Below are 17,812 nucleotides of genomic sequence, written 5' to 3' on the forward strand. Positions count from 1 at the left end.
AGAGATATGCTTATTTTTTTCCCGTTTATTTTATTCCACGCATTCCTGCTCTCCTCGTCTAAACCAGGCACCCACATTAGCCACAATGCAACTCGGGTGTGTTGTGCTAGTAGCAGATAACGTAGCCTGGAATATCTGGCCTCAAGGAGAGATGAGGAGTGAGCTTTTTACATCTTTTAACGAGGCGTATAACATGCTGAATTATTAAGGTACATGTTTGGAATCCTGCTTGATTCATTTACTTGATCCTTAACTTTAACAAAGACACATGAAGCAGGACAAATAATTGTATGAGCTGCAGCATTTTTTAATGATATACCATTATACACGAGTGTGACTGGTTGTTTGTCTATGTGTGGCCCTGCGACGGACTGGCGACCTGCCTTTCGCCCGATGTCAGCTGGGATTGGCTCCAGCCCCCCGTGACCCTGTACGCAAGATAAGCGGTTGACGATGGATGGATGGATGGATGGATGGATACCATTATACACATAATATTATTATGTGATGATGGATATGTGAATCATTTTGTGTGCTAATAAAATAATTAACATGGTATATCAGTTACTGCTTCCAAGGTGTATTCCTAAACTATAGTTATAAAAAGGTAATATCAAAGTAATATGAAGACAATAAAATGCATGTTACCTACCTGTAGTGGTAATTCCTGGTATATGGTTGGCAGCAATAAACAGGTTATCAATAGGATCCACCAGATGTTTGATGTTAATTCCTCTCATGTTGTAGTAATTTCCATCTGTAGCACGTCCACTGCGCTCTATCGCCACAAGGTGGTCGTACCTGGTATTAAACATTACAAGCACATTGCCTTCACACTTCTGAAGCAGAGACACACACTACACTACTCAATAGACTATGAAAAATATGCAGATTACACCATGGTTCGAATTACAGGGGGGATTGGGGGGGTCTGACCTCCCTAATTAAAGCTTGGACCTCCCCAAAAGAGGCAAAAACAACAGTTGAGGGGGGTCTTTCTTACCTCTAATAGTAAATATTAAAATATATTTCCCATATTCATGACTTAAATTCAAGAATCTTGAAATACATTTTCAGACACCCCAAAGATCGACCATACGTTGACGTTAGTTGAACATCTTGTCTGCCCGCGTCACTTGCAGTGGCACAGACTGTAGGTTAATATCAGCAGTTAACTATCTAGCTGCTTCAATGCACTTAACTTTTCTATCCTTAGAGTTTCGTGATTAGCATTTATTTTACTTAAAATGAGCTATGTGAGGTTAGCTAGCTGACAGCCCACCCTGTCATTTCATTACCACTATTTCATTTCACATATGTAATTGTTAGCTAACACTGGTGCTCAGGCATGAGCAGTGCAACTGAGAATTAGTTATTGTAGATATACTTTTTGACATCAATATAGAGTTCATTATTTCATCAAGTCTTTTGGGATTCTTTTTACAATAAGCATTCAACATGTTTTCACTCTGGAATTTAGGAGTTCTACCTGGCTAGGTCAATGTTAAAATCAAGGTTTGTGTATTCAGTTTCAGTTTTATTTATATAATGCCAATTCCTAACACTGCACTTTTCATATAGAGGAGGTCTAGACTTTATGGTACTGTTTATTATTAGTTACAGACCCAACCTCCCCCTATTCTCCAACAATGTATGACTTGTACTTTATTGAACGCGCATTACATTGCATTCACAGTCAACATGAACAAGAGGAAAGGAGATATTTGCTAAAAAAGAATAAGTTGAAACGTACTTAACTTAAAATGATAAGAATTAAGAATTAGAGATGATAATGCAGCCTGTATTTTATGGTTCTGGTTCAGCATTGTGCGGGTCTGACTGTCTGGCAGTTTTGCTCTTGAATACTTGTTGACTCCTGACTACAAAAGTTGTTTTGTGGTATGGGGAACCTATCATCTACAGACTGCAGACATTAGTTAAATATGCAAGGATAATGATAAGCATTGTAAGATTTTAGTTCACTGAAGCACACGCCGGCACTGTACTGGGTTTCCTTTATGACCTGGAAAAAAAGTTGACCCCCCCCACGGTCGTCATTGTATAATTTGCAGCGTGGATTACAAGTTCACTGACTGGCCCATTTCTTTGTATAGGTGTACGGACTTAGCACACAGGTTGGATTTGGAGAGTATACGGTCTGGGCTTTAACACCATCATAAAGATAGAGCTTTTTATTGTCTGCATTTATTATTCTCTTCAATGATTTGTCTTTAGATTTGAGTTGTTAATGTAGACTTACCAAGACGGAAATAGTAAAAGATTAATGTTTGTAATGATGTTGGTGGTCCCAACTGCACAAGACATTAAAGTCCAGTTACACTGGACAAATATCTATACTATGGACACAAATTTAAGTCCAACCCACACTAATCTAGAGTCAGTCACAATATAAAACCATTTTTTTCTAATAGGGCTAAAAGGTCCTTAATTGTGTCTGTATGTATACTGCAATCACACATGGCAGGCCAGTTAACCTGGGCTTGCTGGGGTCTCCATGGTGGCACAGGAAGTGCAGTGCAGAGCCTGGGCTGCTGTCTTCAAAGGTGACCAATGGGATGGCAGTTTTCAGCACACCTGAGGGTGGAATTACAGAGTCATTAAACCAAGTAGAAGCTTTCTCTTTAAAATTAAAAACATGTCAACAGCAATGATGAAGGATAATTCAATTATTTCAGTGGTAACAGATCCTGGTGGTGGAAGAGGACACATTGCTCATCAGGTTACACAGATTTTAATTAAAACTCTTTCCCACCTGTCTGCACAGCTTCATCAATGATGGCCTGGTTCATCTCCAAGGCTCTCCTGTCTGTCACCATTGACACCTGTTTCCCTAGCGACAGCAGCATGGTTGCCATGGCAATGGCTCCAGGTGGGCCGTCAGTCTCGTCAGGAGGGCTAAAGATCAAACACCAATAACAATCATATTTTGGAGTCATGCTTTAAGACGCTGACCCGATCTCAAAGTTATGTGCGACACTGCTTCCTGTTTCAGCTGATGACGCTGTTAAGGTTGTGTGTTTCCACCGCTGTTTGGGGCAGTTTGATCCGTCAAGACAAGTCAGGCTCACTGCTAATTCCTGCTGCACACTCCTCATCAGCCAGCGTTGACTTGTAGGAACTAGTTCTGCGTTGTTTTCCCATGAGGCACTGCACCTGATCTACCCCTGTTCTCACATTTGGCTCACAGAGTTAAGAGATGTTATGCTCTATTGGCGTGACACAAAACACAACCTTGGCACCAAATAAGACCCATGCTGAATAATTTACCATGTAACAAAGTGTTTGTGCAGTGTAAGTTGAGCTGCAGGCTAGCATAATAAATGGGGAATAGGATGATGTATCATAAGAATACTTGAACCACTGCTTGACAGTATGTAAATATATGTGTGTGTCAGGTGTATGTGTATGCGTGGGTACCTATGCATGTAGTGTGTGGGGAAGCCGGTTGTTATGGCAACGGAGGAAGCGTGGGAGAGCGCCAGACAGGAACGCAGAAGTTCATCCTGAACAAATAAAGCTCTGATCCCTCGCTGACCTGGTGACAGAAAACGACAAACTCACATCCACCTCCAACCAGCATGGTACTGACACCAAGACGAAGGACAGCACTTAGTGGCTTTCCAAACGTGACATGATCCCTGAACTCTCCATCATCCCTACATTCCTGCTAATAACCACAGAGGCTCTCAGACACTTAAATACAAACGTTTAGGGTGAGAAACATCTTTATAGCTGGACATTGTCAAACACGTTTACTTCTCTGTTATTTTTCACACAATAGATTTAGATTTTTTGGGTTCTTCATTTTTGTTTAAACACTGAGTTTTAAAACGAATACGATCTCCGTCCACACCAGCGTTTTAGCTGAGTATCAGAGTTGATCTCTGTCTATATTCAAACGACTGAAAACCTGAAAACGCACATCGAGTGGCCGTTCACGTACACTGGGCATGAGCGTGCCGGTGTAAACACTGCTAGTGTGGCATGTAGATTGAAGCCTGTTATTCTGCTGCTGAAATACCATTTGAATCAGATAAATCACTGCTTATATGACATCACTCTTTGCACGTGTTTACCTGGGTCCTCTCCAATAATCGTCTCCAGCTGTCGGATTTTTGCTGTGGCCCTCCGAGATACTAAACTGTACAACAAGGGATTGCGGGACACCAGAAAGCAGAGGGGGATCAGTTCAAGATTGGGATCCGTGGCGGGAGGGTCTACGCTGTCAGAGGGAGGAGGTATGGGGGAAGAAGGGGAGGAGTCTGGGATGTCAGTCAGGAACATACAGCCTGGTGAGTGACTGAACGCCAAAGAGGGCTCTGGAAGGAGACAGAACGAGACTATTATGCTCGATCACTTCTTAGAGTCTATGAAGTTGTTGAGGAGGTTCTGCAGCGAATACACAACTATCATCAATAATTATCATATTGCTCACTGCTGCTGAGTATTGCTTCTATAGCAGTCACTCCACAGGCCCAGAACACCGTGACATCCCCAGGCTGCAGCTCTACTCGCTCCCCATAGTCTGGTCTGGACAGGTTCTGTATGCCTAGGAGAGCTACAAACAAAAATAATGTCAAGTGATGTACTGCTAGATCAAGGTTACTATCCTGTGTAAAGTGTGTGTGTGTGTACCTGGGTCTCCTATGTGTACAGGAGCTCCATGTGCTAGCGGGCTGAGGTGAGTAGCTTCTACTGCTGCATCCAACATGCCAGCTGGAACAGCACGCATAGTGACCACTAGAGGGCAGCTGAACACTCCGGCAGGAATACAGGGAACTGCAGTCTGGACACACACACACACACACACACACACACACACACACACACACACACACACACACACACACACACACACACACACACACACACACACTGTGAGTACAATCATGTTTTGTTCCTTGGTTCAAATTCATTACACTTGCTTTTATCCTATTTCCATAGATTCTTTTCACAATGTTACAGCTGAAATAATTAGTTACCAATTGACTGGTGAAATGAAAGATAAATAATCAGCAACTATTTTGATAATTGTGATTAATAATTTAAGCTATATTTCAGGTAAAAAAAAATCCAAATATCCAGTTTGGGTTTTGGACTGCTAGTCAGACAGAACATCGTAAGATGTCACCTTGGGCTCTGGAAAGTTGCATTTTTCACTCTGTCATGACATTATGAAGAACCACATGTTAAATACATGAACTGAGAAATATTAATCAATAATCAAAAAGCAGAATAACATTTCCTACATTACAACTGTAATAATTTGTAATATCCACACTGGTGTGGTGGTGGGGCGATGCACAAAGTTGAGAAAGTTGGATGTGTCCAAACAGGGTAACAGTGTGTAATTCCAAATGCTTGATGGTTGACAAAATCCAGAAGTGTGAGAAGAGAACTGCAGTACATTAAACTATTTCTGGTGTTGCATAGTGTCACAAACTTTGAATCTCTTTAAAAGTTACATCACAGCAGTTTTAATACACATACTCATTTGGCCAAGATACATAATTACATTTGACAGAATAGATCCACAAATCTCATTACAAATGTACATCAAGGAGGGGGAGATCGGGTGACAGTGGTGTGATGCTCTAGTTCATCTCTACCTTCTAATCTACCATGGTAATAATACAAAGATGTTACAATTAATTTGCTACACATATAGGACCCTTGTAGATATTTGTAACATACCCTATACATGCTGACATTTGTGCCCTGCTCCACGTTCCTGACAGGGACTCCAGCTTTCTTCAGTCTGCCTTCAAAGCCAAAACTGCAGCCCAAATAGAAACACACCATGTCTGAGCACGGGCCATGTTGCACAGCCTGCTGCTCTGACGCAATCCTGGGAGCACAAGAAGGAGAAGTGAAGCTGGTAGGGTCACAAAGTCACATCAAGATGGGAAAATCATGGGAAATCAGTCTTGTAATTAACTATCAAATACAGAAAAAACTGTACTGGACATACTGTATGCTCAGAGATTCCTTTGATGCTCTCTTGGGTGGTTTGTTCAAATATTAACTGAATTATAAATGTAAAAAACACTCATTCTTAAGTTTGACTAGAGGTGATATTATTTTGTTGACTTTTCCCAGGTACAAATATAACAGAAAGCTATGAACATATATCGAAGCTCTTCACATCCCAGTTTCCCCTTCATGTTGGAACTCAATCAAACTGCTTTAAGTGTGATCCTCTAAACTGCACTAAAAGAAGTGCTTGTCTGTTAAAATACCTTGGTGGAGAGCTGTAACTCCACAGACTGGAGACTGTCTTCACCAGGACACCCTCTTCGTACACACAGTACTGAGAAATATCTGTCCTGAAGACACAAACACACGTCATGTGTCATGGTGAGTTTTGTTCAGCAACAATAAAGGGAAGCACAGAGATGTAAGGTGGGAGGATAAATGCGAGGGATTCCATAATGCCATAACTTACCATACAAAATTTCATATCTAATTGAGTGGGATGTATATAAAACTTATAAGAACAATTCTATATTCAGTACTACCTTCATTAAATAACCGAGATGAAAAATGTGAAAATTATTTGCAGTGGGATGTGACCTTCTCCACACTGCTCAAGGTGGGTCAGTAGCACGAAAGGCCAATTTCTGTGAGGTGGATGGGGATCTCGTTGAACAGTGGTGGAATACATCTTTACTATGGTATGGTGTATTCTATGGTGTGTGGAAAGTATTATGTCAATGTTCTACATTTGATTGGTTTAACTCTAACCCACATGTTTAGAGTAAAGGCGCTGCTCAAGATATTATTGTAAAATTCTAACAACTTTTAAAAATCATTAGCAGGCAGCTGCCGTAACACACAAAAGTCAAAAACATCAACCAAAACTGAGTTAATGTATAATGTGCTGACATTTGTTTATACAGGGGTGAATCATTCCAACCACTGCGGGACAATCATTCATCACGAGGAACGGACAGAAGTAGATTCACCTTAAAGCTTCTTGAACTGATTAAAGGAGACATTTTGGATTCTGCTCAATTCCTGACCTTCTCTAGATCTCTGTGGGAGGCAGTTTCTGCTATTTCTGAATGTTTTATTGAACACTGCATGATAGGGGTGGGAATCACCACGATACGAAATTATCACAATACTTATGTCACGAAACGATATTATTGCGATTTTAAAAATATTATGATATATTGCAATTTTTTACCTCCCCCCCCCGACTGATTTTAATCCTTTAGTACCAAAAAGTAAAATTCTCATGTACAATTTATATAATAAAAGATCGATGTTTGACGTCCGTGTAGCGATACAATATTGCCACAGAAAATATTGCAATACTATGCTGTATTGATTTTCCCCCACCCCTACTGCATGACTAATGTACAAACCTATTGTCATACTGGAGGAACAAGAAGACGAACACAAATTGTCAAAGAATAATGGAAATCTGTGGGATGCTTGCTCAGTCAGTGGTGTATGCATGTTTGTGTGTGTTTGTTCTACCTTATGTCAGCATGTTTAGCAAGATCCGGACAGGAAGTCTCTCCTGATTTGCTGCGATAAAGGAGTGGCAAAGGGGCGGGATTTCTGTGACATAAGGCTTCAAAGTCATTGGCCAGATGACTGGGCAGGATGATGACATTAGCCTGCAGGTATCCTGACACAAAGACACATACATTTATGTAAGTTATAATAGAAACAAAAAAGAGAATATTATTTGGTCCAGTACAAGATTTCATCTCCCATTTCTTCAAATGCTTCTCTAGTCCCCAAGGCAAGTCTTTCTATTTCTTCATTTGCAATTACCAGAACACTGAGGTGCCCATTTATGCTGCAACAAATAGTTCAACAAGATGAAAATGGGTTCTCCGTGCATCTTCCAGCAGTATGCAGCTGGAGGACAGCGAACTTCCAAAGGAAAAAAAGGGTGCTGGAGCACACTGACTGATATACAGCCTCTAATAGTGCAAAGAGATCAACATTTTAAGTCAGAGTCAGATTGGACATCTGATAGTTGGTTGAACAGGATTTCAATCTATTTGATAATGGATCCAAGGTTGCGAGCCGTTTCTATGCGCTATTTGGACCCGGAGGGTTGTGGGTTCAGCCCAAAAAGTTGGCTTGAGCCCAGCGTCTGTGTTCAGTTCATCCGATAACTAACAAACCTATTTTTTGCAAATGTATGACTCAAGTTTTTAAGTTTTTAAATTTACCGCTTTAATCTCTCGGACTAATTTTCTCGTACTATTACCCCCCCTCCCCCGGCTCCATAATTTTGTCCTGATACACCGTTGCTGTAGTACATTTTGATGGATTTGCTGATTATAAAGAACTAAACTGAATTGTAAATTGAGCTGAAGTTTGTGGTTTTGCTCGGTACAATCATACCTAGACTTGTACTTGTACTTTAATTTATAGAAAAAAATTGCAATTTAAATTGCAATCTTCGTAGACAAAGCGCATTTTTATATTTTCCTCTAATTGTTCAGCCCTACATTTTTACATTATTGAAAATTCCACAAGTAAGCAAAAAATATAAGTGCACGGTTAAGGTGTCCTATACAGCCCTGTGGGTGATACACTGGATCTTACCGCTAGCTAATCCAGTCGTCGTTCTTATTCTAGGATCTTCCTGCCTGATCAACAGCCTCAACTGAGCAGGACTCAGAGAATTAAAATTAGTCCACTGCTCCATCATAGCCCACACACATCTATAAGCCAGTTACAGCAACAGGTGACTGAAGTGGTGGAAGAGAGCTACATAGTATATGGCCAAACCCTGCCTATTGAAGACTCAGGTTACTCTGACTTGTTTCACTAGGGTTAATGTTCAAGTGAAGATGACTTGGGTTTGGTTAACCTTTGGAAGGCAGAGGAGGAGGCGTGAGACAACGAAGCAGCGGGATGGAGTCACAGAGAGACAGTTGAAACTTTGGGTCATTTTGGTGCTTGTGATACATAAGCTCACATTTTATTTAGTTTTCTGTTGTACTTGGTCAAGCTGCCATGTAGTATTTGGTACTCACTTGACTTAAACATACAGTTTTGAGGATGTGAGATAATCAAAATAAATGAAAACAAACGGTATAATTGTCTTATAAAAGAGTGAGAGAAGGGATTACTTAAAATACAATTTAAGGGAGTCAAGTTTTAAGGAATTCTTACTATTAATATGTTGTTAGGATTTAAAAAAACCTGCCAATTCATTTTTAAATGCTCCAAAAACAGGAGGAGATCTACATATATGAGCTGAATCAAACTGTTTCCAAGATATTCAGTAGGCCTTTATCAGTATTAGTGGCTCTCATGTTCTCCGTTGTATTGTAATGACCTAATGTCATGTTCTACAGATGCCTGTAACAACTTTTGATTTCAAAAATGATTAAAAAAAACATAATTTCCTTCCATTTCACTAATATTGAACCAGTAATTGTACTTGCAACGCACCAAAGCCTTAAAAACTAATTAAAGTGCTTGCTTCACTATCCCTATAATTAGACACAATCCCATACAAAGGGACATAGTATGTATCTGTGTTTGTATACCTGAGTCCATGGCAAAGTTAGAGACACTGAGTCTCTGAAGGAACTTCTGGTGGCTCAGACAGCAGTCAGCATGTTTCACCTGGACATCCACAAACATATACAGACAATAGAGTTTGTGTCCAAAATGATCTGTTTTACATTAGTGCCGCAGAAGAAAAAATATAACTCAGGTTCCAAAAGAGAATCTTTACTTAAACTTCAAAAGAATACAGACGAGAATACAGATGGTTATGATGAGCATTCTTGCAGCATGGTGAGAAACACACCCTCAGGTTGAGTCAGTATTTCTCTGCATCCTAAGAGCAGAAGTTTTATAACCTGACTAACACAAATGTTTATCTGAGGTGACCCGAAGGCAAGATTAAGAAAGAGTAATACACATCTGTTTCACAAGGCAAAAGGAGAATTGGATTCTGGGCTTCCCTGGATAAAATACTGCAGTGTTACCTTGGTTGCTGTTAGAATGACAAAAGAGCAAAAGTCGGACAGCGAATGAGATTCTAGAGCAAGATGAGTTCCCATGTGAGTTAAGGTGTGACTACTCACAGCGCAGACCTGTGCTCTCCTCCCAACACAACAAAACGTTTCAGTCAGGGATCTGTTACTCTCTGTAAAGTAGTTTGTCTCAGCACAGAGCTTAATGACATACGGAGAAGCAGAGAATCTGCTGGCGTTGATTCAAATTTAGACTGTGTACCTAAACGCTGTCCTGTAGGGAGACTTCAAATCCCGTGTGCATCTCTTCACACCACTGAAAAGTTTTTTTTGTTTTTGTTTTTTAATAAACTTATTCCCCAACTTCATTGAATATTGAGAAAATTTTACACGGGCATCTAGAACATGATATTAATTTATTACAATATCACTGAGAACGTGACAGCCAAAAATACTGACAGAAGCAAATCATTTAAATAAAATAAAATAATCAAGTAGTTTTAAGGAAGTCTTGCTATCAGTATGTCATTAGGATTATAAACTGAATATCTACATGTGTGTAAATAATATTTTGTCAGCAATATCAAATTGTTTACAAGATATTTAGTATATCAGTATTTATGGCTCTCATGTTCTCAGTTGTAATGAACTGTTTTCATGTCCTACAGACGCCTGTTTGAACTTTTGACTTCAAAGTTGATAAATAAACTTAATTCCCTTACATTAACTGCAACACACGCACACTGGCATTGAGGTTCGGGTGGATGCACAATGAGTAAACAGTGTTTAGAAACAGCAACTGAAAACGCCCTCTGGTGATCATTGTTTACAGGTGCATGAAACGGAGTTCACAAACGCTGGCTGCAGTTTGCAACTGCCTTTATAAAGCCAGCTGGCGATCTAAAACTATATTAACCAATGTATAAACTATTGAAAGGCAGGGGAAAGGAGATAAATAATAACACTCTTACCTGAGTCCTTGGCAGAGTTTGAGATACTAAGTATCTGAGGGAACGTCCGGTGACTCGGACAGCGGTCAGCATGTTTCACCTAGACATCCACGCACATGCTTTGTCAGAAAACACAAAAGACAACATTAGAATAAAATACAAATAAAACTATTACGTAATACATTTACAGTTCTTCTACAGTGCCAGTCAAATCTGTATGTCTGATTAACTGTTCAGCCTACTGAATCAATTATTTATTATGTTTGTGTGTGTTTATTAATACTGTGTTTAGTAAAAGTGATTAACAGGAAGATTGAACATATGAGACATGAGGCAAGAGACAGAAACAACAGGAAGGTAATAACCAAAGTTCCCTGAATATGTGTTTAAGGAAAGGGGAAGAGAGAGAGAGGGAGAGATGGAGTTCTGGGTGGAACCTGGACAGCTCAGGACACCTGGGTCAGGCCAGAATAATATTCATTAATGTATTAATGAGATATTGCTAATTAATTCTCCTTTGTATCCATCTATTTGTCTTTTTAGTTCAGTATTGTTTTTGCTGTGTCCCTGCTTTCTTTGCTTTCCCCTGCTTTAGGCCCAACACCAGATCTGAAGGAGGTCGCTGGTCTGATGCAGATTTGAGGCGTGTTCATTTGGGACTGAGGAGCAACTTTCTGCTTGATAGAGGACTTAGCAATCTAGCAATCAGGCCCCTCTCTCCCCAAGCTGTTCCATACTAGCACAATCCACCAAACCCAGCATAGCCACCAGGGCATATATATGCTGCCTATATATAATCTGAAAAATCATTTTTCTGCATAGTCATCACGTAATCCATCAAACATGTCTTTATTTAAACTGTCAAAGACTTGTTTCCTTGAAGTTTGCTGAAATTTTCAATAGATTCCTCTTCAGAATGACACATGTCCATGTAATATTTGATGTTATTTTACTGCACAGTTTAAGAAAATTTAAAGGAAAGTCACTTCAAATGACAGACCACACAGACAAGCCCTTATTTTAACTCTCCTAAAAAGGTTTCCTTGATAGGTTTACTGAAATATCCAATGGATTCTTGTTCAGAAGACAGGGTTGTAAAAATTCAGTCATAATCTATGATTACCCGTCATGTAAATGTTTTAATGATAATCAGAGCGCTCACATAGGAATGTAGCACAAGCAGAGCACTAAATATTGTGATCATGTTTATTCACTAGGGCTGAACGATTTGGGGAAAAATTCTAATTATGATTTTTTTCTGCCAGATATTGCAATTACGATTCGATGTGCATGTGTTTTTTTGTTTTTTGCTAAAGTTCACTTCAAGCAGCACGGAGTAGATGAATCCATAGGCATAGAGAATCCAGTCGATTTTCAAAATAAAACAACCTTCACAAACAATTCTTTCACTGTGGCTTAATGGCATGAACTAAGCTTCAAGGATAGTATCCTAATCTCTCTCTCTCTCCATTGTCCATCGTTCTGAAACAACAGCTAAGCAAAAGTCACATGTATCAATTATCATTACGTCAATATACACTCACTGGACACTTTATTAGGTCCACCTGTTCAATTGCTTGTTAACACACATAATCAGCCAATCACATGGCAGCAACTCAATGCTTTCAGGCATGTAGACGTGGTCAAGACAACTTGCTGATGTTCAAAGCGAGCATCAGAATGGGGAAGAAAGGGGATTTAAGTGACTTTGAACGTTGCATGGTTGTTGGTGCCAGACGGGCTGGTCTGAGTATTTCAGAAACTGCTGATCTACTGGGATTTTCACGCACAGCCATCTCTGGGGTTTACAGAGAATGGTCCAAAAAAGAGAAAATATCCAGCGAGCGGCAGTTGTGTGGATGAAAATGCCTCGTTGATGTCAGAGGTCAGAGGAGAATCAGCAGACTGGTTCGACGTGACAGAAAGGCAACAGTAACTCTAATAACCACTCGTTGTAACCAAGGTATCCAGAATACCATCTCTGAATGCACAACACGTTGAACCTTGAAGCAGATGGGCTACAGCAGCAGAAGACCACACCGGGGGCCACTGCGGTCAGCTAAGAACAGGAAGCCGAGGCTACAATTCACACAGGCTCACCAAAACTGGACAATAGATGACTGAAAAGTGTTGCCTGGTCTGATGAGTCTCGATTTCAGCTGCGACGTTCAGATGGTGGGGTCAGAATTTGGTGTACACAAGATGAAAGCATGGATCCATCCTGCCTGGTATCAACGGCTCAGGCTGCTGGTGGTGGTGTAACGGTGTGGGGGATATTTTCTAGGCACAATTTGGGCCCCTTAGTACCAATTGAGCAATGTTTGAAGGAGACAGCCTCCTTGAGTATTGTTGCTGACCATGTCCATCCCTTTCTGACCACAGTGTACCATCTTCTGAGTTCACTGTACTCCAGCGGCCTCCACAGTCACCAGATCTCAATCCAATAGAGCACCTTTGGGATGTGGTGGAACGGGAGATTCACATCATGGATGTGCAGCCAACGAATCTGGAGCAATACCTGATGCTATCATGTCAATATGGACCAAAGTCTCTGAGGAATGTTTCCAACACTTGCAGTACTGGCAAGGCCATTTAGTGTAAATTGCTGTGTCAATGCATTTTGACTTTGGAGGTGAATTCCCCTTATATTTCCTTGTGTACATTAACGTTTGGAGTCTTGAACGCAAACTAAAGGACAGTAATGTGAGACCAACGTTACTGCAACGTTTCTGGTCATAGTCAGGAACATTTTGGGAAGAAATCCCTTGTGCTTCTCAGCAAACCAATTATGGCAACAGTAGCGTTAGAAAACAATGTCAGAAACGGTTGCCGAAGCTGAAGTGCGAGTCTTCGTCCTTTTTGTCTGTTCCAATCACCTGCAACGTTAACGTTACTGTTATAACGTTAATAGCTCAAATAGACGCGCATCAAACTCCAAACGACGCTCACTTGACGCAGTCTTCTGGCCTCAAAATGCACAGGCCAGAAGTTAGCTATACGGTAGTTACATTTATCCATTTGTCCCTTCTTTTTTACAGTCTACGATTCGTTCATTTCCTATCCGATGTAGGAATCAGCCAGTAATTTCCCACCAACGTTTTCAAACGCACTGCGCACTTTCGCTAAATATAAGTAGTACCGTGATTCGCTGGCCTCTAAATAACTCCTTTCCATTTACCGCTGTTTATCCATGTCTTACCTTACAAAGTGTTATAGCAATGTCCTTTATGAAAGTTGAGAACCTATGAGAAGTTCAAAGTCATGTCACTGCCTAGACAGGAACATGTTTACAGAGCGACGGAAGTGCTACACTTCCGGTCTGCCTTCATAATAAAAGCCGCTTATTGTCGAACGTGTAGGCAATATTTTTAAGAAAAAGAATAGGGCAATTGAACAGTTAACATCTTGCTGTTATATTGGTATATCTTATGTTAGTTAATTTAGAATAAGCCTGTGCAAATCTGTGGACATTTTACCTCATGACTACCTGATTGTACTGCTGTTAATGAGGAAATGCTTAGGAACATAGTTGTGAAATTAAACCCCTCTAGGCCTACCTGTTCACTTGATCCCATCCCCACCTCCCTATCTAAGTCTGTGTTTTATTGTCTTGAGGTTGAAGTGCCTGAGATGATAAATCTTTCTCTGTTAACCTGTTTTTCCCACAATACTGAAAACTGCTGTTGTAACCCCTGCATAAAGAAAAACAACCATGTCCTGTTAAAACTCAACAACTACACCCCAATCTGAAATATTTCCTTCCTAAACAAAATGTTTGAGGATGGTTTAGTACCAGCTAACTGAGTACCAAAATGGCATATTTCAGACGTTTCAGTCTGGCTTTTGCCCCCATCATAGCACTAAAACAGCACCATTCAAAGTATCAAGGTATCAAGTTTATATATTATACAACACAAGTTATATAACAAAAAGAAAATTTGTAGTCAAAGTTTTAAATGATTTGAGAATTAAGATGGATGATGAGAAGCTCTCCATATTAGTAGCTACTCCTAGACTTAAACCAACCAAAGCCATGCTTTCATAACCAGCAGACTCGACTATTGCAACGTACATTTCTCTTCTGAAGTCCATAAATAAGCTACAAACCATTCAGAATGCTGCAGCCACGGGTATGTCAAATATGTTCCCAATAGACCCCTCAGATCCTCTGGTTTTCTAGTAACCCAGGTGGTAAGGACAATGATATATAGAGAGTAGCTGTAGTGTATTTTCTTATATTGACAATAATATTCATTTTATTTCTCTTTTATGTGCTTAATTATATATTATTTATCTTTTTACGTTTCTTTATTCTATTTCTAATTCTCATTTTATTTTCTTAAGTTTATCTTGCAGCGAAGCAATGCAGAATGTGTTTTGGGTACATGGTTATGTTGGAATTTTAACACAATGTCAAGCACCTTGTATTGTTATTTTGCACGAAAGGCAATACACAAATGAAGTCTGATAGATTGATACACACACATAAGGAAGAGAGCAGCAAAAAATAAAAAAACAAGTGAGAGGGTTAGAATTAGAATGTTAGAATGCAGCCATCATTCCCACTCACCCCAATTTGTGATGTCTATTTGTTTCTACTTAAAAGAAATGCAATATATTTGCCAATATTGTTATTTTCTTCTTTTCAGAAACACATAACATAAACAAAGATTATCTCTAACATTTGTTATTTGGAGTCATGAGACCACCAAGACAACATGAAATAATGCAGTTTTATTGTTATAAATAGTACTTTGAATTTGATTTGTGGCATTCCAAACACTTGTGTTGCCAACATGGAGTTGCAGAGCGCCCTTTGGTGGACAAACTATGCAACAACAACACTCATAACATGATTGAAAGATCGGTCTTCTGTCTCTCAGTTTCTTTTTTAATTGTCATTTATCGGATGTTATAAACACAGATACCAAAATATCTGCAATAATACTGACACACAGAATTACCACTGCACTACACTACATCCACTACATTTTGAAACAACCTGCCAGAGGAGATCAGGCTTGCAGAGTCAGTTCCCTGTTTTATCTCACTTCTTAAGACACATTGTGTGATGTCTATTTTCATTATTTCACTTATTTGTTTCTTTTTCATTGTTTTTTGTAAAACACTTTGTTTCCTGTATTGAAAAGCTATTAATGTTATTATTATTATTATTATTATGTACTGTACTTTACCCTTATTTCTACCCTTTTATCGTTTATTCTATAGGTACTTTAAACTACATTACATTCACCCTGGTTGCACTTTGTGACCTATTCAGTCTGTCATTAAGTCGTCAGAGTAAAACACATGTGCACTTATCAGAAATATAACAGTAGCAAAGTGACTCTGTCCAGGAAAGAAATTACAGCCCAACACTCTCTGCACCTTCACTTAAAAAATTCCTTGACTTAAAAACAACAACAATGTTGAGGCCAGAAACAGGACAGTTTCACCACTGGGCTGTTTGGTCCTAAACTGAAGGTCTTCCAGCAGTCCTCCCTGAAACATACCTTAAATTGGAGAGAGGTCCCATTAAAATAGGCTTTAGTTTGCATCCCCAAGAGAAACATCTATGTGCCCATTTTTCCGCAACAGTAACCACACTGATGCTCATTTACTTGGATATAGTGAATCAAAGCATTCATAAGATTTGTTTCATCAGTAGTTTCTCTATAACCACAGTAATGCTAATAATGATTTATTATTAATCTAATTATAAGTTGATTATTACAGTACCACAGACTGATTCATAACAAAGAATTTTAATTAAATACTAAAGAGAAAAGCAACAAGAACTCCAGTATTGGAGGTCTGGGGACACCTAGAAATCCTCACTAGAAACCGCTATTTACCCACCCATAACCTTCAGTGCTAGTCAGAGTTTGAACTTTGAAACGACCTCACAGGCTTTGCTGTGTCTGCATACCTGTATAAAAGATCTGGGTAGATTTGTTGTTGTATTGGTCAAGACTGAGACGGCTGAAGAACACAGAGGGAACCCTTTTATTTAACCCATGATGGGTTACAGCAAGCTATGTCTGTTACTGCTGCTGAGCAGCTACACGGTGGCTCGTAAGTAGTATTCCGTTTTGATTCAAAGTAATTGGATTACTAATTAGTATCGGATAACATAAGGCATTTTTTGTCATGATTTGTCATTTGGTTTTTATTTTGAGGTAGCTACTATACAAAGGCCTATTATTATATTTTGATTGTCATGGAGAAAGCACAAGTGTTAATAATAACATTAACAATGGCCCTGTTCTATTCAGGTATCTCAGTAAGCCAGGACACTGTGACAGTAAGCCAGTGTGCACAATATCAGGACCTAAAAACTGTTAAATGGAATTCAGCCATGATTCATTTCATCATTTACGTCTGGCCTTTTCCATGTCTTCTGTGAAAAGCAAATACAGGTGTGATCATTCCAGGGTCCTTTTGCATGATCGCTTACTGCAGCAAGTAAATGGAACAGAGCCAGCATTAATGGTATTAGTAACCCATGTGCCTTTCCTACTATAATGAGTCAAAATGTGGCAGAGAAAATGGTCTGTTTTTAGTCCTTTTGAATTTAATGGCTCCTGGATATGACAATATTTGCTCAGTTTGCAGTTTAACAATTATAATTTAACTGCATGTGTTATAAAGTATCCGCTGGCATTCAAGCAAGTAAGAGAAGTAAGAGAAAAAAAGAACATGAACAAGAGCAGAGGGAAAAAGGGGAAATATGGAGGGAAAGTTAACAAAGAGCCTAAAAAGTCCCACCCTTTCACCCTAACCCTCACAATTCTGCTTACGCTTACTCATAAAAAAAATGAGGGTGTGACCAGGATTATACACTTGTTAAAAGGTTGATACACAAATAATGTATACTTG

General features: G+C 39.5%; 2 protein-coding genes and 1 long non-coding RNA gene across 3 annotated transcripts in view; 2 read left to right on the plus strand and 1 right to left on the minus strand.

Annotated features, from left to right (window-relative positions):
• Positions 1–292: 292 nt before the first annotated feature.
• Positions 293–14,244, minus strand: LOC123979030 (D-glutamate cyclase, mitochondrial-like). Its single transcript, XM_046062741.1, has 14 exons — positions 14,133–14,244; positions 10,955–11,052; positions 9,549–9,627; positions 7,507–7,660; positions 6,261–6,347; positions 5,716–5,869; positions 4,657–4,807; positions 4,457–4,579; positions 4,098–4,340; positions 3,439–3,556; positions 2,774–2,916; positions 2,496–2,595; positions 653–801; positions 293–428 (listed from the first exon to the last, which is right to left on the minus strand). Exons 2-14 carry the CDS (start codon positions 11,024–11,026, stop codon positions 397–399), a joined length of 1,605 nt encoding a protein of 534 aa, XP_045918697.1. The 5' UTR covers positions 11,027–11,052; positions 14,133–14,244; the 3' UTR covers positions 293–396.
• Positions 9,962–11,637, plus strand: LOC123979031. Its single transcript, XR_006827121.1, has 3 exons — positions 9,962–10,070; positions 11,325–11,392; positions 11,529–11,637. It is a non-coding gene; the product is annotated as an uncharacterized LOC123979031 (long non-coding RNA).
• A 2,709-nt stretch (positions 14,245–16,953) lies between the features above and the next one.
• The window catches only part of apoba (apolipoprotein Ba), a 29,078-nt gene continuing 28,219 nt past the window's right edge, over positions 16,954–17,812 (plus strand). The window contains exon 1 of the mRNA XM_046063701.1: positions 16,954–17,008. Coding sequence (XP_045919657.1) covers positions 16,954–17,008 — 55 coding nt within the window. The remainder of the gene's footprint in view (positions 17,009–17,812) is intronic.

Source organism: Micropterus dolomieu, linkage group LG11, assembly GCF_021292245.1.
Source record: "Micropterus dolomieu isolate WLL.071019.BEF.003 ecotype Adirondacks linkage group LG11, ASM2129224v1, whole genome shotgun sequence".
Lineage (NCBI taxonomy): Eukaryota > Metazoa > Chordata > Actinopteri > Centrarchiformes > Centrarchidae > Micropterus > Micropterus dolomieu.

What these genes read in the sequence shown, in the direction of transcription:
- LOC123979030 (XM_046062741.1), bottom strand. Translation starts at nt 11,026, where the DNA reads ATGCTGACCGCTGTCCGAGTCACCGGACGTTCCCTCAGATACTTAGTA. An exon ending in AAACTCTGCCAAGGACTCAG is followed by an intron (nt 9,628 to 10,954) that starts GTAAGAGTGTTA and finishes GTGGATGTCCAG; the next exon opens with GTGAAACATGCTGACTGCTG. An exon ending in TGATGAAGCTGTGCAGACAG is followed by an intron (nt 2,596 to 2,773) that starts GTGGGAAAGAGT and finishes TTCCACCCTCAG; the next exon opens with GTGTGCTGAAAACTGCCATC.